A 27,946-nucleotide genomic window follows, 5' to 3' on the forward strand; every position below is an offset into this window, starting at 1 on the left:
CAAATTACAAAACTAATAAATTCAGCTCTAGTTTTCAAGAGGTTTCCTGCTTAGCAGTTAGGTTTACCTTAGTTTCAGAACATGAGAGAAATATTTTGAAAGGGAAACTGGTTTTGTGATTGAGTGACAACTGTGTCACTCTAGCCTCAAACAATCACCAAAAATTCTGGTTTCTCTATCCACAAACAATGACCCACTTCCTGGACCAAACTCAGATTCTCAATTTCTGTCCTACTCCGCAAATCAGTAAATTAACCCAGTGGAAAGTGGCTACAGATCTTCAGCTCACCTCTGAGAAGTTTTCCCAAATCTAGATTTTTAGCTTCTTGGTTCTCATTGCTTCTGTACTTCTCTGATGTCCTTAAAAATATTATTTTTGCCTGATTTTTCTAGTTGTTCTTGGTGGGATCATAAGCCTGTTGTGAATTACTTCATCCTATCCAAAATCAGAAACTGTATATACTACTTTTGATGTTTAATATTTTCATTATTACTCATTTCTGTTTTTTTAATTTACATTGATATTTTATTTATTCTAAGAATTACTCAAAGTATGTTTTAGAATTTCTACACATATATATTTTAAACAGTTCTCTTTTTTTTATTGATTGTAACAATTCTATGGTGATTAAAAAAAAGTTCCGTAAGATTCCAATACTTTGTAGTTTTAAGATGTGCATTTTTGGCCAACTATGGGTCAACTTTTTAAAATATTACATTTGGGGGGTGCGCCTGGGTGACTCAGATGGCTAAGCGTCTGATTCTTGGTTTCAGCTCAGATGATGACCTCACAGTTCGTGGGTTCAAGCCCTGCATCAGGTTCTGTGCTGACAATGCAGAGCCTACTTGGGATTCTTTCTCTTCTTTCTGCCCCTCCCACACTCATACTGTCTCTGTCTCTCTCAAAAAAAAAAATTATATTTGGGATTCAGAAGAATGTTTGCTAATTGCTGAATCTATCAGATCAAGCTTGTTAATCATGTTGCTCATATCTTTAATTTTAAAAACTTGGGGGGAAATCATTTGTCATTTTCTAAAAAAAAAAATTCTTATAATGTGATGTTGAAATCTTTGTCTACAATGGTGAATTTATGAAATTCAAGTATGTAAATTAAAAAAATATAGTTATGTTATTAAGTAACTGAGTTAACATGCTTTTAAACTTTCTAATGAGTTAAACTTTTATTTTCTTTTTAATTTTTTTTTTTAACGTTTATTTATTTTTGAGACAGAGAGAGACAGAGCATGAATGGGGGAGGGTCAGAGAGAGGGAGACACAGAATCCGAAACAGGCTCCAGGTTCTGAGCTGTCAGCACAGAGCCTGACGCGGGGCTCAAACTCACGGACCGCGAGATCATGACCTGAGCCGAAGTCGGCCGCTTAACCGACTGAGCCACCCAGGCGCCCCGATAATGAGTTAAACTTTTAATCATTAGTTACCTTCTTTATGCTTCCTAATGCCTTTTCCTTAAGTCTATTTGTCCAATATTAATACAGTCATATAAGCTTTTTTTCCTTAGCAGTTGCCTGGTTATCCTTTTATTGTTAGCTATTTAATGTCATTATGTTTTATGTCTGTAGTTAGATTTCTTTTTATCCTAATATAATGATGTGTTTGGTTTTTGTGTTTTTTTCATGTTTATTTATTTTTGAGAGAGAGAGACAGCGTGAGCAGGGGAGGGGCAGAGAGAAAGGAAGACACAGAATCTGAAGCAGGCTCCAGGCTCTAGCTGTTGGCACAGAGCCTGGTGCAGAGCTTGAACTCATGAACTGTGAGATCACGACCTAAGCCGAAGACAGATGCTTAACTGAATGAAGAAACCTGGGCGTCCCTGGCAATCTCTTTTTTTAAAATTAATTTAAATTAAAAAACAAAAATTAATTAAAATTGAGTAAAATTAATTTATTTAAATTTATTGTTATAAGCAAACATAATCATAATTACTTATCTTCTTAGTTTGTAATTTCTATTTTTTTTTTTTGCCTTTTCTTGTTTCACATTCACTTCTTTGTGGCCCCCACATTGATTTTTTTTTAATTCCATTTTTTTTCTCCTGTACCATTTTTATCTTATTTCCTCTATTTCTATTAATTTAGTGGTCATTCTCAAAATGTAAAATGCATACATAACTTGCTGTCTAAAGCTATTAAAACTTAACACTCTTCTCCCCCTCAAAAAAACCTCAAAATACTTTAAAACCACCTCCTCTCCTTCTTATGTATTATTGTTATTAAATACACTAGTGCTTCAATTTATCTTACTTCCCCAATTATCATCATCACTGTTATCATAATTGTAAAACATACTCAATTTTTTGTTAAATTAACTACCATTTTACTACCACTCAGACCTCTTTCCCAGCTCCTTTGCCTTTTTCAAGAAGTATATCTCCTTTAGACATTGTTTAAGTAAGGTGTATTGATTTAAAATATTCAGCTTTTGCATGTTTGAAAATGTCCTTATTTTTTGTTCATTCTTTAACCATAGTTTAGTTGTATAATCAATTTTAAGCTGAGTTATTTCCTTAAACTTAACTACCCACAAACAGACTCACAGTTTTTCTCCTCTCACAGAAAGCCATTCTAACTCAGAACTCTAGATTTCTATATCAATAATTATCATTTAGGGAGCCTGGCCTTCCACATTTACTTACCCCTTGGATTTTAGCTCCTTACATGTTTTCCTCCAACAGATTTTCCTATTACTGAGGAAAGTGGAGCTTCCTATTGGGAACCACTGTTCAGCAATGGGCTCTCATAAATACTTTCTGCCTCACAGATAGATAGAAAGGCCTGCAGCAAAATAAAGCATGGTTCCTTGTAAAAGCATTTTTGAATTATGGTGTATCTGGACATGTCATGGGTTGGCTTTAGGAGAGGGACCCAACTCATCCATATTCTTTTCATAGTAAGTTTAAGTAAACATAGTAGGGAGACAAAGGGTCTGAACTTGTTGCCAAACGCCTAGCAAGTTGCATGTTTGGAACACAAGCTGCAACTACCTAGAAACAGTGTACATTGTACAAAACTGAACCTGTGCAGCACTCCCAATGAATAAGGGGATGCCACCAGTTCTGGTTCAATCTAGAAAAAGCCAGAAACGCCATTTATCAAACTGTGTTGTTTCCATTTAACTACTTTCTTGGTAGCTCAGCTATGTATTTAAAAGTGTGTATGGGAGGGGGGCTGTTTGTCTGTTTTGTAATTTACAGCACATCTAGGTATTTCATAACAGAATTTTTCCCCCCATAAAAATGCAGTCAGCAACAATGCTGAAAATGAAGTCAATTGATTGTTCTTTAACTTCAAACCACCTCTCTCATTTATATTCATTTCTTATTTTTGGAAAAGTGGTATGTATCTAATTCTGAATATTACAGGGTATTCTTTTATTGAGAAATGTTTCCTTCTGATGAAATTTCAAACTATGAATGCCAAAGGCCATTAAAGTCAAGTTGCGTTTTTATATCTAAGGTATCAATGGGATTTCTCATATTCAGAGCCAACTTACTGGCAACTTTCATGTACTCTTTATTACTAGAAGTTACCTAATTTCTAGATATTCAAGGTTTTATTATGTCCAATTTTCAACAAATGAGAAAGAAAAAACTACTCTTAACACTAAAATCATACAAGATATATTTTAATCATTTCTGTGACTTAGAAGACTTATTACAGTGTTTTTGCATAATAGAGAGAAATCATTATGAACATTAGTTATTTTTTAAAGCATAAGTTAAGCTCTCTCTATCATTAGATACAAAGATTTAAAGGTATATATCATGTTTATACAAAGCAATTAGTACAGTCACAACTCCTTGTATTGCAAGCAACAGAAGCTGAGGGTAGAATTTCTAAGCCACAGATTACTTACACTCATGATCTATGCCTCACCATAGAGCTCATTATTACCTGCTTCAGTACCTTACAGCAAAGTGCAAAAGACTGTCCTACAGCATGCAGTCTTTGAATCAACTAACAGAAATCTAAAATACTGTGTTCCTACTCCATCTCTCACTATACTTATGTTTAATATACATATATTTGGTATAAAAGTAAACGCTTAAAAAATCATATATACTAATTTTAGTACAACCCAGTTTAAACTGCCTACCAAGTGTCTGAATCTCTGACTGACAAGTGTTGTTCAGACCCACTAAACTAGCCCACTACTACTCAGTGTGATCCAAACTAATTCTCAGCCAGCATCCACACTTACTACTATCATGTGACAAATTCATGTATTCTGAGATCATATCCTTTGAATTGTCATTTCATTAATTTTCATTTGTTTATCACTTTAGATAAATCATATTAGAAAACATCAATTAACATTAGAAGCTGATCCCATAAGATGAAGAACAAAGAAAGGCTCTTAATATCAAAGTTAAAATGAGGTTGATCAATCTTACAGAAAAAAAAAAAATCTGTAACAATATGCATGCTTTCCTTAGTATAGGTACTTTCAGAATAATATGTAAAAATTTTATAGAATTAAAGAAAGGACAAGTCTGGAATATTATTGAGTATAACAAGAACTTTGTATAACTGAATCTCAAACAAAGATGGAGAATGACAGAACTAGTCAATGTTGCATAGATTAAAGTTATTTGCAGCTCAAATAAAAATTACTAATAAATGTTTGTTTCATGAAGAAACAATATGTTCCCTTTCTCACATAAATATTTAATAACTATACTACCAAGACATAGTCAAAATCAAACATGTTTTCAATTTCCTGATTTTTATTTTTATGACAAAATTAATTTTAAAAGAAGCATTTTAAATTACTTGTTACCTTGTAGAAATTTCTCTATTACACTTATAGAAAAATATACTTTAAATAGTATTTATTATATCAATTTAATGAAAACTCACATAAATGATTTTACTTGCGGTTTTTAGGTACGGTTTTCAAATTATCATGACATTTCTAATTATCATTAGTTACCCCTGGGAGAATCATAATATTCTAATAATTTTATAGCCACACCCCAAAATTGATGTCAATAATGAAGGATATTGCTGGCAAAGAACTCATGACCCTGTTCTTTACCAGGTTTATTCCCCCCCCCACACACACACAATAAAACCTATATAGTTTCACACTAACAATGCCATATTGAAATGAGTGTCCTAAGAGACTGATAGGCTACAACAATAAGCTAATATTTACAAGATAATTACTGCTAAGATTAAAACACAATGAAATTAGCAGAAAGCCTGAAATAGAGTTTAAAAAAAATCAACTACATGAGTAAGTATGGAAAGGCCAAACTAACAATAATTCCTGTCAATGAGCAACATGTGAGGCATGGCTGATAAAAATGTAAACCAAACTATATAAACAGTGCTACAGAGTATACCAAAAAAGATGGTAACACTCCCACTGTATCTTTTGTACTGGAGGAGAGACGTCAGTATGGCTGCCATGAGTTTTACTTGGCATGCTCTTAAAAAAGGTATTGATGGGGCAGCTGGGTGGCTCAGTCAGTTAAGTGTCCGACTTCGGCTCAGGTCAAGACTTCATGGTTCATGAGTTTGAGCCCCGCATCAGGCTCTGTGCTGACAGCTTGGAGCTTGGAGCCTGCTTAGGATTCTGTGTCTCCCTCTTTCTCTCCCCCTCCTCAGCTCATTCTCTGTTTCTCTCTCAAAAATAAATAAACATTAAAAAAAAAAGGCACTGATAAAGTTGCTCATTTTTATATATATTATCCCTAATCCTCACAATAACTCTGAAGGGAGAGAGTAGATCACCCTTTAAGAGATAAAAATATCTGAGTTTCAGAGAGATTAAGTAATGTGCCTAAAGGCAAAAGCAGAGAATTAAACCAGAATTTGAATGCAAGTCCATTCACCTCCATACTCTTTCTACTGCATCAGATTGCCTTAAAGGTTCCTTCTAGCACTAGGATGTACAATTTAGCAACACTTCATCTGTAGAATACTTGAAAACCAGGTAACAAGGCATACCATGATTTCAATAAAAACAGCAATTTCTGAAATGGGACTACAGATTTATATTACTAATATAAATGTCTTCTGCCTCTTGCTTTACCTACTAGCTACAACCCTGAAGTGTTATATATAAATCAACTTTAAAAGTATTGAATCTAAAAACAAATAATCCAGTGAACAAATGGGCAGAAAACATGAATAGACATTTCTCTAAAGAAGACATCCAGATGGCCAACAGACACATGAAAAGATGCTCAACATCGCTCCTCATCAGGGAAATACAAATCAAAACCACACTCAGATATCACCTCACGCCAGTCAGAGTGGCCAAAATGAACAAATCAGGAGACTATAGATGCTGGCGAGGATGTGGAGAAACATGAACCCTCTTGCACTGTTGGTGGGAATGCAAACTGGTGCAGCCACTCTGGAAAACAGTGTGGAGTTTCCTCAAAAAATTAAAAATAGACCTACCCTATGACCCAGCAGTAGCACTGCTAGGAACTTACCCAAGGGATACAGGAGTGCTGGTGCATAGGGGCACTTGTACCCCAATGTTTACAGCAGCACTCTCAACAATAGCCAAATTATGGAAAGAGCCTAAATGTCCATCAACTGATGAATGGATAAAGAAATTGTGGTTTATATACACAATGGAGTACTACGTGGCAACGAGAAAGAATGAAATATGGCCCTTTGTAGCAACATGGATAGAACTGGAGAGTGTTATGCTAAGTGAAATAAGCCATACAGGGAAAGACAGATACCATATGTTTTCACTCTTATGTGGATCCTGAGAAACTTGACAGAAACCCATGGGGGAGGGGAAGGAAAAAAAAAAAAGAGGTTAGAGTGGGAGAGCGCCAAAGCATAAGAGACTCTCAAAAACTGAAAACAAACTGAGGGTTGATGGGGGGTGGGAGGGAGGGGAGGGTGGGTGATGGGTATTGAGGAGGGCACCTTTTGGGACGAGCACTGGGTGTTGTATGGAAACCAATTTGACAATAAATTTCACATATTAAAAACAACAACAACAAAAATAGTATTGAATCCAGGGGTGCCTAGGTGGCTCAGTCAGTTAAGTGTCCTACTTCAGCTCAGGTCATGATCTCATGGTGAATCTGTGCCCTGTGTCAGACTCTGTGTTGACAGCTCAGCTTGGATGGAGCCTCCTTCGGATTCTGTGTCTCCATCTCTCTCTTCCCTTCCCTTGCTCATGCTCTGGCTCTCTCTCAAAAATAAACATATATTTTAAAAAATATTAAATCCAGAAAGGCCTGGGTGGCTCAGTTGGTTAAATGTCCGACTTCAGCTCAGGTCATATCAAAGTTCTTGAGTTCAAGACCCACACTGGGCTCTGTGCTGACAGCTCAGACCCTGGAGCCTGCTTCAGATTCTGTGTTTCTCTCTCTCTCTCTCTCTCTCTCTCTCTCTCTGTCCCTTCCCCCTCATGCTCTATCTCTCTTAAAAATAAACATTAAAAAAAATCATAAAAATATTGAATCCAGTTTTCCCCACTGACAAATTATAAATGAAAACTGCTATCTCTATTACTAATTAATCACAAATAATCTTCACACACCTTAAGATTTTTATGAACCTTCAATTTCTTAAGTATTTAATAATATGCTAAAATATGCCAGAAGAGTAGCAATTCAAAAAGATTTTGTATTTACCTATTTTTTTAAAATTCCATATTATTACATTTATTAAAGCAAAACAACTTACATATAGAGAAAAGTTTTTATCATCCTTTTTTAAACTGAAAATTCAACATGAAAAGTCTTTTTCTCCTGTCACTGGTCTGAAGAAACAAATATCACAATTTATTTGAAGATACAACCTACCTCTTCAGCATTAAAAAAAAAAAAAAAAAAAAGTGTTCCATATGTACAAACATGTAATTCTACTGCCATCTTCTGGTTAAACACAATTTCCCAATTCTTTGTAGTACGCCAAATAAGAAACTTCCAGATATAAAAATAAGTACTGTCTAGTACTAGATTAATAAAAGAAAAATAGATAATTTTTGCAAGTGGCCAAAATATGTCATAAATGGAATTCTAGCAGTTTTTATTGGTATATGTGATATGTTCTGTCAGTAATGTTGAACAATTATTAAGCACTTTACTATATTTGAGCTCAGAACCAAGAGCTCAAAGGAAAATAAAAATTAAGTCTCTTAATAAACTTATAAAATGAAGTTATTATTCCCATTGACAGGTAAGGGAGCTGAGAATTGAAGAAGTCATGTGGTTTGTCTAAGGTACACAGCTAGTAAAAGGCAGAGGCTCTAAAGTCAGGAGCTGACTGATTCTAATGATGTGTCTTTTATTATGCTATGATATCCTCCATAAGTCAGATAACAGACATTAAGTTGATTTAACTAAAGCTTAGTTCACTGGAATTGAGCAACAAAATATCATCATTTGTAAGGAGACCAAGTGAGTCACAGAACATAGAATCAAAGAGTCAAACCTTAAAGTTCACACAATCTACTTTCCCATATAATTCAGAACTTAATTGCTCAATAGTTTAAGTTCTAATGTTCTATTTTATAAAAAATACCATATCATTTTTAGCTTTATTTTCAATTTACAACTTTTAGTTCTATATATTTCACATTTAAATTAAAACTAACTTTGCTTTGATCAGTTTTAAAAATTAGTAACACTACTTGGAAATTAGTATCCCTAGGAAACATAATATTTACTAATTTCTACTCAGGAAAATTTTTTTAAAAATTTCTTTTACGTTCATTTATTTTTGAGAGAGACAGAGCGTGAGCAGGGGAGGGGCAGAGAGAGAGGGAGACACAGAATCTGAAGCAGGCTCCAGGCTCTGAGCTGTCAGCACAGAGCCCAGATGTAGGGTTCAAATTCACGAATGTGAGATCATGACCTGAGCTGAAGTTGGAAGCTTAACCTACTGAGCTACCCAGGTACCCCAGGGAAGTTTTACTTATACAAAGGGATATAATACTATATTCTGCTATATACTATTTACATACACTGATTTCTTGAAAGTCATAAACCATCTCAGTGAATGTTTTTGTTTAATTGTAGGTAGTGAATTAAACTGCTTTAAAAAACCTGCCCATAAAATTATCAACACATTTGAAACTATAACAATAAACTATAACAATAAAAACTTTAATGAATGCAACTGACAAGGCTAATTATCAGTTTTGTCTTTATAAATCAAATAATCACATCTAATTTATGCTCTCAAATTCCACTTTAATAAGTTCCTGAATGACTATAGTTACTAACAGTTACAAATAACAATATAAAATAAATGGCCAAATAAGATGCTCAGGATAATACAGAATTATATTGGTGACTAAATTAATCACTTAAAAAAGCACAGTAGTATGTAGAATAGTGGAGGAGAAATCCTATCAATTATCACTTGAATGACATTGGTGAATCTCTGGTTCATAAACTTTCATAATCATTTTATAATCTACCATGAGCAACATTCAGTGAAGTATTTCATCACAAAGTTTCATATTCCTCAGTCTATTTTGTCCAACTCCAAAACAGATGTTTCTACTAAATATGTATACTTAAATTTTTATTTGATTTCCTAGTAAACACTATAGAGACTAGAATTCATATACTCAATGATATAAGAAATTCTATAATAGGTCCTTTACATTTCCATATAAATTGTGGAATCAGTTTGTAAATCTCTACAAAAAAAGCCTGCTGGGATTTTGATTGGGTTTGAGTTGATCAACATTTAGATTCAGTGAGACCCCAGAATATAGTCACAATATAAACATTTACTGCACTTCCATAGTTGAGTAACAAATAAAGTATAAACTTTTAAAATATCACTTAAAACAGCATCAAAACCAAAAATAGCTAGGAATAAATTTAATAAAAAGTGTAGAGGACACCTACAGAGAAAACTTAAGTAATGCAGACATTATAGGAAAATTATAGAAATTATAGGAATTCTAAATAAATGTAGAGATATGTTCATGAACCAGAGGATTCAATATTGTTAAGGTATCCATACTCATCAAATTAACATGGAGTCGATCCAATCCCAATCAAAATCTCAGCGTTTTTTTTCTTTGTTTTGTTTTGTTTTTATAAATTGACAAACTGATTCTAAAGTTTATATGGAAACACAAAGGATCTAGAATAGTCAAAATAACCTTGAAAAACTGATTTGTAGGGTTTATACAAACTAATGTCAAAACTTACTATAAAGCTAAAATAATCAACATAGTATAATGCTGTTATGTGTAAACAGATATATAGTTCAAGACAACAGAATAGAGTCTAGAAATAGACCCACATATATGGTGGTCATGTGATTTTTTACAAAAGTGCCAACATAATCCAATAAGGTTTCAATCTTTTCAATACACAGTGCTGGAATAACTAGGTATCCTTATGGAAAAAAAATGAACCTCAAACCCTACTTACCACTATACTCTAAACTTAAAAGTAAATCATAGCTTAATAAAAGCTAAAACTATAAAACTCCTAGAAGAAAATAAAGGAAAGTCTTTGTGACCTTGTGTGAGATAAAGAATCCTTGCACAAAGGACATTAAGCATAAAGAAAATATTGATAGATGAACTTCATCAACATTAAATCTCCTACTTTTCAACAGACATTAAGGATAGGAGAGGCAAGCCAAAGACTAAGAAAAATATTTGCAGTACATATACCTGACAAATAACTAGTATCTAAAATGTATAAAGGAATCTTATAATTAAGAAGAAAGCAAACCCAATTTTTCAAAAATGAGCAAAGGCTTGAATAGATGTTTCATGAAAAATGAATTAACAAGCACATGAAATAATGCTGAACATCCTCAGTCATCAGTGATATACAAAGTAAAATCATAATGGTATTACTACACACCTACTGGAAGAGCTAAAATTAAATAGATAATACCACATATAATTAAGAATATTGAACTACTTTTGTGGGAATGCAAAACGGTATAGTGATGGCGCTCCTGAGTGGCTCAGACGGTTAAGCATCTGACTTTGGCTCAGGTCAAGATGTCACAGTCTGTGAGTTAAGTGCAGAACCCGCTTAGGATCCCCTGTGCCCCCTCTTTCTGCCCCTTCTCCTCCCCCATTTGCAATGGCATGTGTGTGCTCTCTCTCTCAAAAATAAATAGACATTAAAAAAAGTTTTTTAATGGTACAGTGACTAATGGAAAATAGTTCAGAAGTTTCTTACAAAGTTAAACCTACATTTTATATGAACCAACAAACCTACTCTTGAGTGTTTATTCAAGTAAAATGAAAACTTATGTTTGTATGTAACTGTTTACAGTGGATTTATAATTGCCAAAAAATGGTGGGCACAAACAAATGTCCTTCGGTTGGTGAATGGATAACCTGCATCTCATGCATCTGTAGTTTGTGTTCTTTTTTATTGCTGAGTAGCATATAGCAATAAAAAGAACACAAAACGACTGATACATGTGACAATAGAGATGAATCTGAAATGCATTATGCTAATAAAAGAAGCCAAACTCAAAAGGGTATAAAGTATGATTCCATCTATATGACATTTTGGAAAAGGTAAAACCATGGGGACAGAAAACAGATCAGTGGTTTCCAGGGATACTGGTAAGAGATTGGACAGAAAGGGGCATAAGGAAATTTCTTGTGGTGATGGTTGAGCATGGTGATTATCCAGTTGTATGCATTTGTGAAAATTCCGAACTATATACTAAAAAGGGTGATTTTACTGTAAATAAATTATACCTCAATTTTAAAGACTCAAAACAATTGGACAAACTATAGTTATACACAACATAAACAAACTCCAAAACATAATGTTAGCAAAAGAATCAAAACATAATGTTTAGGGATACATACTTAGGTAATATAAAATGAAAAGCAAGAAAGTAAATTCTGTAAAAGTTAGTAGAGTGGCTAATTTTGATGAGGAGGGAGAGGGCAGAGATTGGGAAGGGCACAAGGGTTGGGAGCTTCCAGTGTACCAGCATTGTTCAATTGTTCCGGTGATTACACGAGTAGTTGTTTTGTGATAATTCACTGAGCTTTCATTTCATTTCATTTCATTTCATTTATTTTATTATTTTATTTTATTTACTTATTTATTTAGAGCAAGCTAGAGAGGGAGCATGAGTGGAGGAGAGCCAGAGAGAGAGGGGGAGAGAGGATTCCAAGCTGATAGCATGGAGCCCGATGCAGGGTTTGATCCCATGACGTTGGGATGCTGACCTGAGCTGAAAACAAGAGTTGGACATTTAACTGACTGAGCCACCCAGGTATCCCTATATTTTATACCCTTTAAAAAGAAAGCAAGCCAAGTAGTTCAGGGTAAATTACAGGAGAATTATAGGAGAATAAAATAAGAAGGTATATTTCTTAGAAGTATAAGGCTTTCCTAGATTCCTATCTTGGCTCTACCATTTGTTTGACCTTAGGCAGGTTTCTTAACCTTTCTCAGCCTCAGTTTACTCATCTACAAAATGAAAAAATGCCTCATGAAGTTATCATGTGGATTAAAAAGAGATTAATATAAATACACCTCAGGATATCTACCTAGCTCCCAAGACCCTTTTTGGGGGTTCATCTTGTAAACATGAGGTGGTCTCCCAAGCAGCCACAATTTTGTGTTGTATGATCCCACTACTGCCCACCTCGACCCAGGGTGGATATCTGACCCATGCTGGGCTAATCATGAAGCCCTCTGGGGAGCTTAGAATTGGAAATGAGCAACTATATTCTCTGTCTGGGCGTTATCATCAACAGAAGACATACAAATCTCCACAGCAGTGGTGTACACATATTTTATCCCCTACGTGGCCAGAGCAGAAGAGAAAGAAAAGACTAAAACAATGGGGAGATGGAGAGAGTGCTGCCTGTGTTTCTGACTGATATCTGGTTCCTGTTTCCACTCCCTTCTGGGGGTCAGTCCTTAGGTACCATAAAACACAGAATATCTATACAACAAATGTCCTTAAAAAAAATGTAGCTCAGGTTGGATTCTATTATTACAACTCAACAGTCCTAGCTAATGTGATCATATAAAGCATGAAGCACATAGAAAGGGCTTAAAATATGATGACTATGGCAGCAACTGTCTGAACTTTGATCTATGTGAGGTGGGGACTTCCTTAACAAGCCCTTGGAAGAAGCCTACTCTGGTGTTCAAAACACAGACTGACCTTGAGGAGGCTGTATCTTACCCTTCTGTTGGAGGTCTGTAAGGAATCTGTAAGAAAACAGTCCTGTCTCAAATTTCCTGCTAAGCCCAAAAAAATTTCAATTGCTGAAGATTGCTTCAAAAAAGAAAGAAATTCTAGTATAATAGGATAAAATTACAACAAAATAGCATTCACAAATAGAATCAAGTGCCTAAATTTAAAGCCTAAAGCAGAAGTCAGACTAGGTGAGTTTTCATCTAACTAACCAGGATAAAAGATGAGCATTTGCAATTAATATTGTCCTGGATTCCATTTTTTCTTGGTCAATGCCTACTGAATTTAGAACTTCTATGTTTTGTAACACTAAAACATGTCTATCTTTTGACATCCACAAGCTGGAGACTATTTTCCCTATACAGTGAGGACACAAAACTGGTATTCTGAGCTAACACGGACTTATTACTAGATTCTAAAAAGTCCAACTCTTTCAGGAGGGCAGGCTATTGTCTCCATACTCATCAAAAGTCAACCTGTGTATACTCAGATGAAGCAGTTTAGAATCAAGTTATATAAGCCACACTTAATGCAGGCAGTCCTTATTTTATATCATTTTTTTACAAATAATTTAATCACATAATTACTAAGACACAAGCAGAAACAAGGTGTTGTTACTAACTTTATCATTATACTCAGTATCTATTTCAAAAGACACATAACAATAATTTCATACAGCTACTACAGCCAATTTTATGTACTAAGATTCTCCATTATAGCTGTTTACTCTAGTATACTTATATGCAAAATATGAAATATGAATCAATTCTGTTGTTTCCCAGCATGTAGAAAGTAATAACTTAAAAGCATAACTGCCAATTTTAATAACTAACAGTGACTATATTGATATTTTTAACCTAAGATCTGAAAAAATACATACACATCCTAACCCATAATTTCCTTAATAAAATATTTTTTGTGATATCTAACCTCTCATGAATATACTCTTCTCTAAACAAATATCTGATTGCCATTCATATTTATATAAATACTACCTACATACAATGAGATAATATTTGTAGCATCCATTTCAAAATTCCTGACGCATGTTGGAAATTTAATTCTCCTAATTGGGTAACATATACCAATTATCATGAAACCATTTGTACATAATATTCAAAATAAAATTTATTTATAAACACTAGAGGGTGCTGTAATTCAACAATGCCCGGTGCCTGGCTTTGAGGCTCAAAATTTTCTCCTCGATTAAAGATAAATTAAGATAATTTTCAGCACCAACAATTTCTGCTCTTGAACTAATACACAAAGATAATTTATGAGCCAAAATTCCATTCCTCCAAAACATATAATGAGACTTAGTAGATTCCATTGAAATCATTTTTTATTGTATACTTACTGCATATTTAATATTGTGTTAAGTGGAGAAAATAGAAAATTAGTAAAGGAAAAAGTATAAAGATGGTCCTTGCCTTTAGAATGAATTAATGCAATGTTCAGATGGTTAAGAGAAGGTGTGTCTTATAATTTCATAAGCTTAAATTCAAGGAAAATTACAAAATGAATTTGGTAAAAGACATTTCAATTTTAGTTGCTTAGTGTTAAGATATAATTTAGCTGTTTTACAAAAGTAATGTGAAATTTAGTATTTCAAATAAGTAGGGGCACCTGGGTGGCTCAGTCAAATATCCAACTCTTGATTTCAGCTCAGGTCATGATCTCACAGTTCGTGAGTTCAAGCCCTCCATCAGGCTCTGTGCTGACAGTACAGAGTCTACCTGGGATTCTCTCTATCCCTCTCTCTAAATAAACATTAAAAAAATAAAATAACAAATAAAAATGCTGTAGAATATCATCTGATCTCTTAAAAAATATTTTTAAGCCAATAAGCTATAGGAAATTGGAAAAGACCTAAGGCTTTGAATATCCAAAATAGGAAATAATTAACAATAATATCAATTTTAAATCTTCAAACATTCATTTTGTAATTTTTAAACTTATTCCTAAAACATTCATAAGCTCAATTACAAGTCTTTGAAATTTTCAAAGTTGAGAGTAATTTATGTTGCCAGTTAGCAATCCAGAAAAGTTCTCAGAAGTATAAGTTTCCAATAGACAGCATTAGACAATCACAAATAACAAAGTTAAATGCCTAGTAAAATATATCATCTATATATTTCACTGAGACACTATTAACTGAGACACTGAGTTAACTGAGTCACTATTAACTGAGACACTATTTAATCCTAACAAAGCATTTTTCCTTTGAAAATGTTTACAGGGGAAAAAAATGAAACGTTATAAATATTTCTAAAGTTCACATACCCGAAGTCAACCCATTTCTCTCAATCTCTCTCTCTGGTCTGTGCGCTCACACACGCATACACACACACCTACACGTGTGTGCAGGCATGTATACTCACCACACACTCACACACCATCCAAGAGAGGGTGTATATCCCTCTCTCTCTCATTCCTTTCCCTAATGAATTGCCAAGAGCCCCCAAATAAATCCAAAACCGTGGCACCTGTTGATGAGACAGTCCCTCCAAATTTACAATAGCTCCAGATAAATTGTTTCAGATTAACATAATGTAACACTAGAGAAAAACCAGAGATATCACTGAACCAGGCTCACAAACCACCCAGACTCTAGGAATCAAAATACATGGCAGAGAGAGAAGTAGCCTTACTGCTGGAGCCCAAAGAAATTCTGAACATGGAAATGATTATTTAAAGTTTGTATTTGGCTCCTATGTTCTTTTGGTGCGAGCTTCCCCTTTTTATGTTTATCTGCCTTGTACCTGCCAGATTCCTTGGGCCCTTATTACACCCAGCTGCCAACTTTCCTATTCAGTGTCACATCATGTAACAAACACTTTCTATTGCAACAGGTGAAAGCATACACACTCATTAGAGTAGTAATGTTTGAAAAGTTCACATACCTGCCCTTTCATGAAGGTTTTCTGAAACCTTTTTTAAGCACACCTCCACTAATGAAAAGTAATGGCTCTAAGAAAGTTAGTTACGAGGAAAGTTTTAGTCCTTTTGAGCCAGTCTCAAATTGCTACTATGAACATTGTATTTTGGAGCTAACGACATAATCCTAATCATGATCTTAGCTTCTCCCTAATATTGATAGCTTTTGCTCATAAGCTTGAAAACTATAGGGCCTACATAAAGTGAAGAATGGGTAGAAATGTGTAGTTTATTTACAAACACCAACTTTCATTTCTTACTACTATGGAACATCATGTTACGTAAAGATTTATGAGTTGTAAGACTAGTATATTCTAATAAAATAATAATTCAAGATGAATACCTGCTTTCCATGTTTCCTAAATCTGGTTGCAGACGAATAGTCTCTGTTGTAATTTCCACTTTCCGCACACTTCCAAAAAAATCAGTTATCAGGACATTTTTAGGATCCCTTTGAAAAAGATCAGTGCGATGTCCAGGGGTAGATACACATAGACTTTTGGGACAGACCTGAAACTGAAAAAGATATATGTAACAATAAATACACACATATACATACAGCATTTATTAAATCAGTAACACAGTATAGTAGACTGTTCTGTATTTTTAAAGCTCTCCCAACCTGAAGAAGCTACTGATTCTAAAGATTAAAGTTTCATTGCTATGGTAGTACATGACATTCTAAGAAAGCTATACAGACATTAGAACAAGTAATAAAAAGGGAAGCTGGCTAGGGAGGGAAAAAAACATTCAGTTTTTTTGAATCATATGCTACCAAATATATTTTGAACCTTAAATTTACTGAGAACTCACATGTAACACTACAAGAAACATTGTGTGTTTTTTGCAACTACATTCGTCTCAGTGGGGTGCTCTACCAGAATGTTTTATTTTATTATTATTATTTTTTTTTCTTTTAGAGAGAGAGAAAGTGCAGGGGGGGGGGGGGGAGAAAGAATCTTAAGCAGGCTCCATGCTCAGCTCGTAGACCAACATGTGGCTTGATTCCATGACCCTGGGATCATGATTTGAGCCAAAATCAAGAGTCAGACGCTCAACTGAGTAAGCCATCCAGGAGCCCCCAGAATGGTCTTTCAAACATTTTATAATCATGATGCTTCATTTAAAAAACAAAACAAGGGGCGCCTGGGTGGCGCAGTCGGTTAAGCGTCCGACTTCAGCCAGGTCACGATCTCGCGGTCCGTGAGTTCGAGCCCCACGTCAGGCTCTGGGCTGATGGCTCAGAGCCTGGAGCCTGTTTCTGATTCTGTGTCTCCCTCTCTCTCTGCCCTTCCCCCGTTCATGCTGTGTCTCTCTCTGTCCCAAAAGTAAATAAAAAACGTTGAAACAAAAATTTAAAAAAAAAAAAAAAAAAAAAAAAAAAAAAAACAAAACAAAACAAAACAAAACTTTAAATTCAAATAAAATATTACACAGTAGCCCAAAATATAAAAGATGAAAGCAGAGCTGCTCTGGAAGGCAGGAAGTTGAAGTACAGACACCCTTCTCCCCACCCACTAGAGAGGCCCTTTGTTCTCCTGCTATGTATAAATTGTATAAATTAAGTAACTTTCTTAGTTTATCCATAATGAAAATAAACTCAAGGCACATCCAGACACTCTACTGCTCCAAAGAATAAAGCCTGAAAACCATGACTTCATCTCTACATTGATCTCACAATAATTTCTATGTTAACCTTACCCCTGATATTCCAGATCAGTGAATTACCAAGGATAGACATATAGTCATTCATTCACTCAGCAAAGGATAAAAAATGTCTACTACATATATTTCATACTGTTATCTTCCAAAAAGGATACAGAAGTTGATAGCCATGGTCCTATCCTCAAGCCTTTAAGCCACATCAGAGATGAATAAATATAACAAGGTAGAAAAAAAGGTGACAGATTCTGCTTCAGAAAAGGATAAACTTTTTATAGGTTGAGGATAAGAAAAAAGAGGGAGTGGGATTTAAGCTATTTTCTGAAGGGAAAGGTAGATTATAGATGGGAAATAGCATTCTTTTGTGGGAATGGTGACACAAACAGGTGGAGGCACAAGTGGGGAGGGAGGAAGCCAGGACTTTCCTGTGGTGGACGGAGTGTGGTGAGACTGATCCTGACAGCCACAAACACATAGGCCAGCCGACCTGTAACAGTACACATGTGCAGTCGCATGCAGAAGGGAGCATTAGGTCCTCAGGCCAGGGACACTAGAGCCTGGCTACTTGGTTTCTGTGCCGGCGTGTGACTCCTGCCAACACCAGCCTGCCATTTGCAACCCTGTCATTCCCGTGAGAGGGTGTACCATTCCTAGAGGTACTACAGTACCAGGTCAATGAGTGCAGTGGATGGGGCAAGCTCTTGTTCCACCTCCCTGCTCCAAAAATCCATTTAATATACTGTCCTCGGATAGAAGATATAGTAGATACTAAACTGCTAAAAACAAATATTACACTCCATCTTAGCTTAAAGGCTGAGAAACAATGGGAAATAACTCTCTTACTAAAGGAGTGGCTGCAAAAATGTGTAGGGCAAATAACCTAGTTGGGCAGGAGCACAGGACATATGAAGAAAACCATGACAGGCCTGCTGGTAAGGGCCTAGGGCCTACAGCATTTGCCCACCTGTGGAGACAAGACCACATGCAAAGGTAATCGCCAATATGATGGGATATGGGTGGGGAAGGGCAGAGCAGCTAGAATTTAAGCTAGAATTTAATTACTGTGCTAAGTAACTCGTAGATATTCTCATTTAAGCCCAACAATAACTTTGAGGTATATCAAAATTATTATCTCTACTTTAAACTACTACAAGATTAAGTAATTTGCCTAACATCACAATGCCTTCCTGGTTCAGGAAAGCAGGAAAAGGAAATACAAAGAGATCAGGACATAAATTAGGAAGCAGTGAAGGCAAAAAGGGTGGGGAAAGTAAAATGCCAAACAGATTTTACAAGAAAGTAAAATGCCAAACAGGAAGGATGATACAGATGAAAGGCTGCAGAAACAAAGTAAAAGATAAAACAAAATAAACAAAGATAAGATTGAAGTCCTATGAATACTGAAGGCATTCCTGTATGAGCAATTTGGTGGGCTTTATTAAGTACCAGCAGAAGAAAGCAGGAAAAGCACAGTGGAATGAGCTTGGGGAACAAGATAAAAAGTACTATCTTCTTTGCTGCTAAAATCATTGTGCTTCACTTTCTTTGAAGTTATTCCTTCCTTCAAGAAAATTTTATCATATCATTCTGGTTTCCTTAGCCTTACCAACATTCACTTTTCATAATCTCCTTCACTTACAGAATCTCCACACTCTAACCAGATTATATAACTGTCAAAGACAAGGATGATGACATATTCCAACTTTTGTGCCTCTGCATGTATTCCATTTTCCTGGAATATGCTAGACTTCTCTGCTTCCAAACCTGAAAGTCTCTCTCTTCCAAGAAAAATTTTAATGACCAATCCCACTGGATTTAAAGGAATCATACAAATGTGCACTGTTGTCATATCTTTTCATTCATTCAGAATATTTACTGAAAATCTATAAATATACTAGGTACTATAATTAAGTTCTGGGGGTAGTAAGATACATAAAGCATGGTTCTTATACTGCTTATTTAAGAAGCTGAAAGCCTCGAGGGAACGTCACAAATATAAACAATTACAGAGAAATATTAAAAGCAAAAGTATCTTAAAGGTACATAGCAAGAGTTAGATGTTCACAGAGGAGAGAAGATTACCTGGAGGATCCAGAGACTTGAGATAATAGGCGACACTCTATAAATGTGCTTTGCAACAGTTACCAATGACACTATAAATTTTTAAGGGGCTAAGCACAATGTCTTCTAATTTTGCTGCTCCTGAAGCACCTGATATAGTACACTCTGAATACAGCCGATACCCAACACATTTAATCCAACAGAATAGGTATTAGTTCACAACATCTGGAGACATGCCAATTCACTATAATATTTAACTTCAAGGAAATGGATCATTCTTACTGAACAAGATTCAAATAATCATTCAATTTAAAAAATGGAAGTGGAAAACAAGATATTAGTGAGGAATGTTTATTAAAAACTACACACACAAAAAAAAATAAAAAAATAAAAACCACACAGCAACTGTGGGCAAAAACAAACACACAAACAAAACAGGAGTTTCTTCAGTCTTTCCTGTATGATTTCAATGGAAGAAGTTATTATTTTTTAATTTTTTTCCAATGTTTATTTATTTTAGAGAGACAGAGTATTTTTTTTTAAATCCATTAGACGTCTATTTGAAGTGTAAAGTGCATATATGGTAAACTTTTGAGACAGAACTTTTGTGTCACATGTTAAATAAAATATACAATGTATAATTAAAAATGGGAATAAACTTGGGGCACCTGGGTGGCTCAGTCGGTTGAGCACCCGACTTTGGCTCAGGTCACGATCTCGCAGTTTGTGAGTTCCAGCCCTGTGTCGGGCTCTGTGTTGACAGCTCAGAGCCTGGAGCCTGCTTCACATTCTGTGTCTCCTCCTCTCTCTGCCCCTTCCATGCTCATGCTATGTGTATCTCTGTCTCTCAATAATAAATAAACGTTAAGAAAAAAAAACCTTTTTTAAATAAAAAAAATTTTTAAAAAAGGGAATAAACTTAACCACTATAGTAACTGGAATTTAGGTGACTATAGTTTTCTTATAAAGTAGCATTATAACAAGATTTAATTTGCAAATTCATATTAAGATATAACAGGCATCAAAATATATAACCTTCAAAACGTAAGAAATAGTTATCAAATATACGTGGGCTTGATCCCATGACCTTGCGATCATGACAGGAGCCTAAATCAAGAGTCAGATGCTCAACAACTGAGCCACCCAGGAGCCCAGAACTTCTTTAATTAAAATAAAATTATCTAAATGGTAAGCCCCATCTACTTGGCTTCCCCTTCATTCTCCCTGCTCCACAAAGGCAGGGACAGTGTCTGCCTCTTTCACTAGGATATAGCCAGTGGCTGGCACTTAGCCAAAACTCAAAAAAATGTTTGTGAATACAAGAACAAGTTATAAATTAATGAAAAAATAAGAGCAAAAGTCATTGATGCACAGTAATTATCCAGGCTAAAATTGTTTCAAGCTTTTTCTTTTGCTTACTTTCAAGAGCAACTTCAGAGTAGATCTAATTTAAGGGTACAATAGTATAGAAAAGTCAAGAAAAAAGATTGAACTAAATTCAAGAAGCCACATCAAAACACTGTACTAGAAGTTGTAGGGTGGACACAAATATGTAAGAGAAAATCCCTTTTCTCCAACATCTTATTACACTCAGTAAGTTCAGAAAAAGGCAGACTATGATAAGTGGTACAAAAGAGAAATAAATCTCTGAAAAACTTTATTTATCTTACTTAAATCCAACCGGGAAGAATTATGGGGCTATTTCCTGAAGGAGGTAGGATCTGATTTGACTCCCAAAGAATAGACAGAATTTGAATAAGTGAATCTAAAAAAAGTACATTTCTGGTAGAGAAAAGAGCATGAGAAAGTGAATGAAAACAAGAAAGCACCTCAAGGAATTTAGTTGACTTTAGTTGGACTAAAGCTTGAGGCCTCCTGTAGTAAAGACAGAGATATTACTGTAAAGGGAAATTCAAAACCATTTAAAAGGCTACCATTCAACATATGAAACAGTACCCCAGGAGTACGGGGAGTAAAGGACTTCACTTACCGCATTAAGCAGACCTATGTGCTATAATCAAATCAAGCAAATACTTACAAGGTCATTCATATTAGTTTGACTAGCTGGATTAATTTCTTCCAAAAATTCCAAGACATAAAATGTATATCTATCCATAAGGTGGACTCCAATTGCAGGATCAGGTTGATGCTATGAAAAAGCAAAGCATATACAACGGCATATTATTAAGCCATAAAAAAAATGAAATCTCGCCATTTATGGCAACATGGATGGATCTTAAGGGCATTATACTAAATGAAATATGTCAGAGAAAGACAAATACCATATGATCTCACTTATACATGTAATCTAAAAACAACGACTAGAACAAAAACCAACCTTATAGATACAGAGAACAGATTGGCGGTTGCCAGATGAGAGGTGGGGGTAAGACCAAATGGGTGAAGGGAGCCAAAAGGACAAACTGCAGTTATAAATTTAATAAGACATGAGATGTAATGTACAGCATGGTGACTATCGTTAATAATACTGTATTGCATATTTAAAAGTTGCTAAGAAAGTAAATCTTACAAGTTCTCATCACAAGGAAAAAAAAATCTGTATGTATGGTGATGTTTTTTTGTTTTTTTGTTTCTTATTTTGGTATTGTGACATACATTAACCAGACTCATTGTAGTGATTACAATATATACAAATATTAAATCATTATATCGTACACCTGAAACTAACATAATATTGTATGTCAATTATACTGCAATAATTTTTTTAAAGCAAAGCAGAAGAAAGAAGTATATGTCTAATCTCATCATTTTAAGAAAATGTTTTAAATGCAACAAAAATTTCCTTCTAAGGTGTTAAAAAGTCTGAGACTAAAAAAAACCCAGATATATTCATAAAGCATACAAGTGATTTCCAAAATAGCAACATATTCCAAAGACAATGCAGTTCACAAATGGGAAGAATGCACCTACCGAGAGCGAATCTTCTCCCACTTGGCTACTAGCTAAAGCCATTATGTTAGGAGAATAAAATCGTTCGTACATGGATGCTCCTTGACAAGTATCAATAATAAAGAGCAGCTCATTGTAGCTGAAAGAAAAGTGGTAATATCTTTGACATGAATCATGCTGTTAATAATACATTGAGTAATATTTTTATAATACTTGCATAAGATGTTGAAGTCTTGAAATCATATCTTAGTCATTTCATTAAAAATTTGAGAGTTTTCAGAATTCCCAGTACAAATTTGATATTAGAAATATCAAAGCTAGGGGCGCCTGGGTGGCGCAGTCGGTTAAGCGTCCGACTTCAGCCAGGTCACGATCTTGCGGTCCGTGAGTTCGAGCCCCGCGTTGGGCTCTGGGCTGATGGCTCGGAGCCTGGAGCCTGTTTCCGGTTCTGTGTCTCCCTCTCTCTCTGACCCTCCCCTGTTCATGCTCTGTCTCTCTCTGTCCCAAAAATAAATAAAAAACGTTGAAAAAAAAATTAAAAAAAAAAAAAGAAATATCAAAGCTATAATCCTGTCCAGGGAAACTACCTCAACAGGGAGTAGTTGTTGTACCACAAAGTGGCTGCCTCAACTCTTTCCCCCTCCCTTATCTTGAATCCAAATGAATATTCAATTCAAAAACCAGTTATTTGGCACCCATGCTGTCCTAGAAAACGAGTCCAGGTTCAGGAAAAAATAAAAATATATGACTTAGTATACTCAAAAAGCTTAAAATCTAACTGGAAGAGAAACATATGAACATATAACTAAAGGGAATGTGGTAAGAGTTACAAATAGCTATTAGAGCCTACAGTAGGCCTCACACTAAGCTGGGGATACAGCAGTCCCATAGAGCTTCATAGAGCTTCATAGAGCTTCCCTGCCTTCATAGAGCTTCAAGTCTAGCAAAATCAAATGCTCTAAGAGCATAGAGAAAGGAAGAGAGGGAACTATAAAGAAAGGCAGGTCAGGGAAAGGTGATGTCTGTCATGGGCAAGAAAGGATGAATTATTTTAACTAAAAAAGAAAGGAACAGCACATCCCAGGAGAGGAAAAAAGCTGTACTACGGCACCTAAATTTGAAAAAGTGTAATTATTTGGGAAAAGGAGAATAGCACTATGTAGTTAACATTTACAATAAATTTGGAAAGATGGAGAAAATTAGTTTCAAAAATGTAGGGTAAGGTCAATCTATATTTTAAAATGTATTGCCTAGCTGTGAAGGTAGGGAGCAGATAGAAACTTTTTTCAGAAGTTTTTCAGACACTGGATCTAGGTAAACAGCTAACATTGCACCTAGAAAAGAAAACAAGGAATCTTGCACCATAATATCTAAGCATGTGACAAAAGGAACAATTCATATGGCATATTTGTTCTGAGACAAAATCTGAGGAGGCCCCTGAAGATCAGAAACATCTAAGGTTACGAGGGGCAGTATACTAGAACAATTCAGAGAGTCAACCCTATGACTGGACTTTGGAATGAATTCTAGTGCTGGACTGACTACTTGTGTAAAGTCTAGCAAGTTACTTAATCTCTTTGTGCCTCAATTTACTCACGTGTGAAAACAGGAATAATAATAGTATCTACCTCATGGAGTTATCATTAAAATTAAATGAGACAGTACATATAAAACACAGTGCTTAGTACCTAGTATATATCCAATAAATGTAAGCTATGAATAAGATAAAACTAGTACCTAGCAAAAGTTTCCTCTTCAACACCTCCGTTCATTCTTCTTATGCATATAATTCAATATTTACATTTAACATGTAGCACAGTTGTGTACATACACTAGATTTTAAACACTCTGAAGGCAGAATAAGCATCACATTCCTGTCTGTGCCATGTGTTTAGAAGGTAACCCAGAAGTTTTTATTGAAGATAATCAAGTTAAAAGCACTTCTGCTGCTTTCTATTCTGCTACTTTCATTGACAACTTTCAACTGGGGGGGGGGGGGCGTGCTTACCATGGATTACTAACAACATATCATCCTTAATGTGAGTTGTTACAAATATTATATTAATCGTAATTTCAGCATTTTCTTCCAAAGAAGAAATAATGTACTGCTCTCATGTGGAGGGTCAGAGAATGTACAAAAAAGTAACAACAGGCTGAAGCTGGAAAATAAATATATGTTCACAAACCCAGTACATAATGGGGAACTTGACTGTGGGACTCTTATTTCCTCCAAAAACAATGCTAAATATAACAGACAGCTGATCTTAAAAGGTTAACTTTTTTTTTAATACTCTTTAATGACACTGAGGTTTCTTTTAAAAATAATTCAGTTCAGTAGAAATAACAAACATAAATCTAAAAGAGTAGAAGAAACTATTAAAATAAATTAAAATCTCATCAAGTAAGATCTACAAATCCACTAACCATGGAAAAATTAGGTATTAATTTATCTTATGAAAAGTAATCATCTGCTAATTACCGTCTTTTTTGCCACATTTGCTCAAAAGCATCTGCAAGTTCTATGTTGGTAATTTCTTCAGAATCTTGAAATTTCAAGAAACCATTTCCACCATGTCCTTGTAGGAAGAGTTAAAAAGATCAAATATATGCATTTTTTTTTTTTAAATACAAACTGCATACATCCAGATACAAGCATTTACTTCACTCATGGCAGGATTTTAATAGCATTTGTTATTTTACACTCTAAAATTAAAAGTACTGTGAAAATGAAAAATTTAATTTTCTATTATACCAATTAAAAACAGAATAATGATACACTGTGCAAAAAAACAGATCTAATATCTTTAAAAGTTCTCATCATTTTATCATATAAAAGCACATTTATACTTTTGCACTGGCTTCATTATTATGTCAGAAGTGAGTTTCCATAAATAAATAAATTTCTCAAATACCAGGCAAATAGTGTGGTGAGAAAGAGGTTGCAAACACTAGCTGGTGCCATAGTACGCTAGTTCTATTCACGGTGTATACCGGGAATGCTATTACTACCAGGAAGTGTCATTCCCACATAAAAACCAAAGTGTTTACTGCCATCAACCACTGTCCCATGAGAGCTGACCAGAAGATTGTGACCTTTAGAATACAGGGATAGAGCCAGTCTGTCTGGATTCAAATGCTAGCTTTGCCACTTAATGACTGTGTTAACTTAGGCAAATAACTTAAATCTTTCTACGTCTCTGTTTCTTTTGCTGTAAAGTAAGAAATATATCAGCACCATCATTAGCATGCCTATAAAGCTCTTTTGTGCAGCTTTTTAAAAGGTACTTCCCACAGGCCATCAAAGTAGAAAAACCTGTCTACGTCAGTGGCCCCTCAGAACACACTGCAGTCCTGTGAGCTCAAACTGGACCAAAACTAAATCAGAATTTTAGGAAAGACCTGAGTATTTGCATCCAAATAATCTTCATACACACTAAAATTTGAGACTCCATCAACAGGAAACCATTGTAAAGTTTCACACAAAGGAAGGACAGATTTGCTATTTTAATTAAATACTTTAATAGGATGATTAACAGGAGACAAAACTGAAGACAAAGCTATAGCCAGGATCCTAAATAAAAGGTAGTAAGTTTTTACCAGGGTAATAGTAAATAAATAAATAAATAAATAAATAAATAAATAAATAAATAAATATCATAAACTGAGGGACAGTATATCATACTGTTTCCAAATATCATTTCAAGTTGTCCTATGAGAAAAGAGAACTACAAAACAAATGTTTAAATTTCTTTCCATGAAGATTCCTTCTTGAGAAGAGTTACAATATATTCTCTTACTAAATATTTAAATTCTGAAATTACCAGTCATATAAATAAGAATATTGCTCCTATCATCAGAAAGAAGACGTTTTGACCGAGGAGTACTAGGTGGGATCCTGCCAGTTAATACCCGTAAAAAATTCTCCACAGTCACCTGAAAAAAAAAAAAAAAAAGAAGAAGAAATCAAATGAAATAGAACTCAGGGAAACGTGATAATTTTTTTTAGTTTTCAAAAACATTCCTCTTTCTTTCTCTATGAATTACTCAGCATAAACTGAAAATAAAACACAAAAAGAAATATAACTCAATTAAATATATACCTTAAATATATACCTCAAAATTAACTTGCTTCCATTAAATACTAACAGCTAACAAAACTACCTTGGGGAAAAATCAGTTAATTAAATTTAAAACTTTAAATGCTATGCAAAATATTGCCCAAAAACTTAAAAACTATTTATCTTTTTTCAAAGGCAATTCTTTGGGAAGATACAAAATATAGAAACTTGTAAATAAATCTAACAACATTATAACTACTGCAGTTAATCTGTACAACTACCTGGTGAATTCTAGATAAAATTTGAAAGATAGGTCCATAATGAATCATAGAAATAAAGCCATAATGATAGTTCCATAAATAATCCCTAAATTATGTATCTTTGATTTTTTAATGCATTTTGTTACTTTAATTATGTTAGGGGTAACTTTAACATGTAAAAAATTCATCACACTTTAAGCCAGATTTCCTAACCTGAAATGTGTGGATCTCTAGGATTCTTTGAAAGCATATTTGAAGTTATATTACACAGATCTAAATTTAAAAAGCAGAAATTCTATCCAACTTTCTTGTTTGACCTTTCCTTAGATCATGAGTATGTAAATGTATATGTGTATGTATGTGTGTTCATGTGTGTATGTATATGTATGTGTATATAATGTTTGGTTTACATTTTTCCCAGAAGAGAGCAAAATGCTAAATGTTTTAATAAGAGTTCTTGTTGGCTAACAAGGAAGGGAAATTTTTGGTTTATATTTTATGACGACTAAATAAACAAGTAAAAAGTCGAATATTCATGCACATTTAATCACTGAACAAATATTCCTGAGTGCCTTCAAAGGGCTATAAGTACTGGCTAGGTATAAGATACACAAACAGGCCATGGCTTCAAAGAGCTTACAGGCTGACAGGAGATAGAGTTGATATTTTAAAATTGCTTCAAACAGGTCTGGAGACACCAAAAATTGTGTCTTACTTTTGGTAGGCTTGGTAAAAGGGGAAGGATTAGTGAGGAAGACTTCAAAGCAGACTTCAAATCTTAAACATATTCACTACCTATTAAATTTAAAATGAAGTTTCAAAGGGAAAAAATTATAGTATAATGTCATCTTTCAAATTTACATTTTGATTTTTAATCATATATGGAT

General features: G+C 34.6%; 1 protein-coding gene and 1 non-coding gene across 2 annotated transcripts in view; both read right to left on the reverse strand.

Moving 5' to 3' along the window:
• PIGK (phosphatidylinositol glycan anchor biosynthesis class K) overlaps nt 1-27,946 on the reverse strand; it is a 122,013-nt gene that overhangs the window by 54,751 nt on the left and 39,316 nt on the right. Inside the window, exons 5-9 of the mRNA XM_043575306.1 lie at nt 26,563-26,674; nt 25,221-25,317; nt 22,763-22,880; nt 21,870-21,980; nt 16,452-16,624 (exon numbers count right to left, since the gene is read on the reverse strand). Coding sequence (XP_043431241.1) covers nt 16,452-16,624; nt 21,870-21,980; nt 22,763-22,880; nt 25,221-25,317; nt 26,563-26,674 — 611 coding nt within the window. The remainder of the gene's footprint in view (nt 1-16,451; nt 16,625-21,869; nt 21,981-22,762; nt 22,881-25,220; nt 25,318-26,562; nt 26,675-27,946) is intronic.
• LOC122482406 lies at nt 18,405-18,595 on the reverse strand. The gene has a single exon (XR_006297184.1). It is a non-coding gene; the product is annotated as a U2 spliceosomal RNA (small nuclear RNA).

The sequence above is a fragment of the Prionailurus bengalensis genome, chromosome C1 (genome assembly GCF_016509475.1).
Source record: "Prionailurus bengalensis isolate Pbe53 chromosome C1, Fcat_Pben_1.1_paternal_pri, whole genome shotgun sequence".
Lineage (NCBI taxonomy): Eukaryota > Metazoa > Chordata > Mammalia > Carnivora > Felidae > Prionailurus > Prionailurus bengalensis.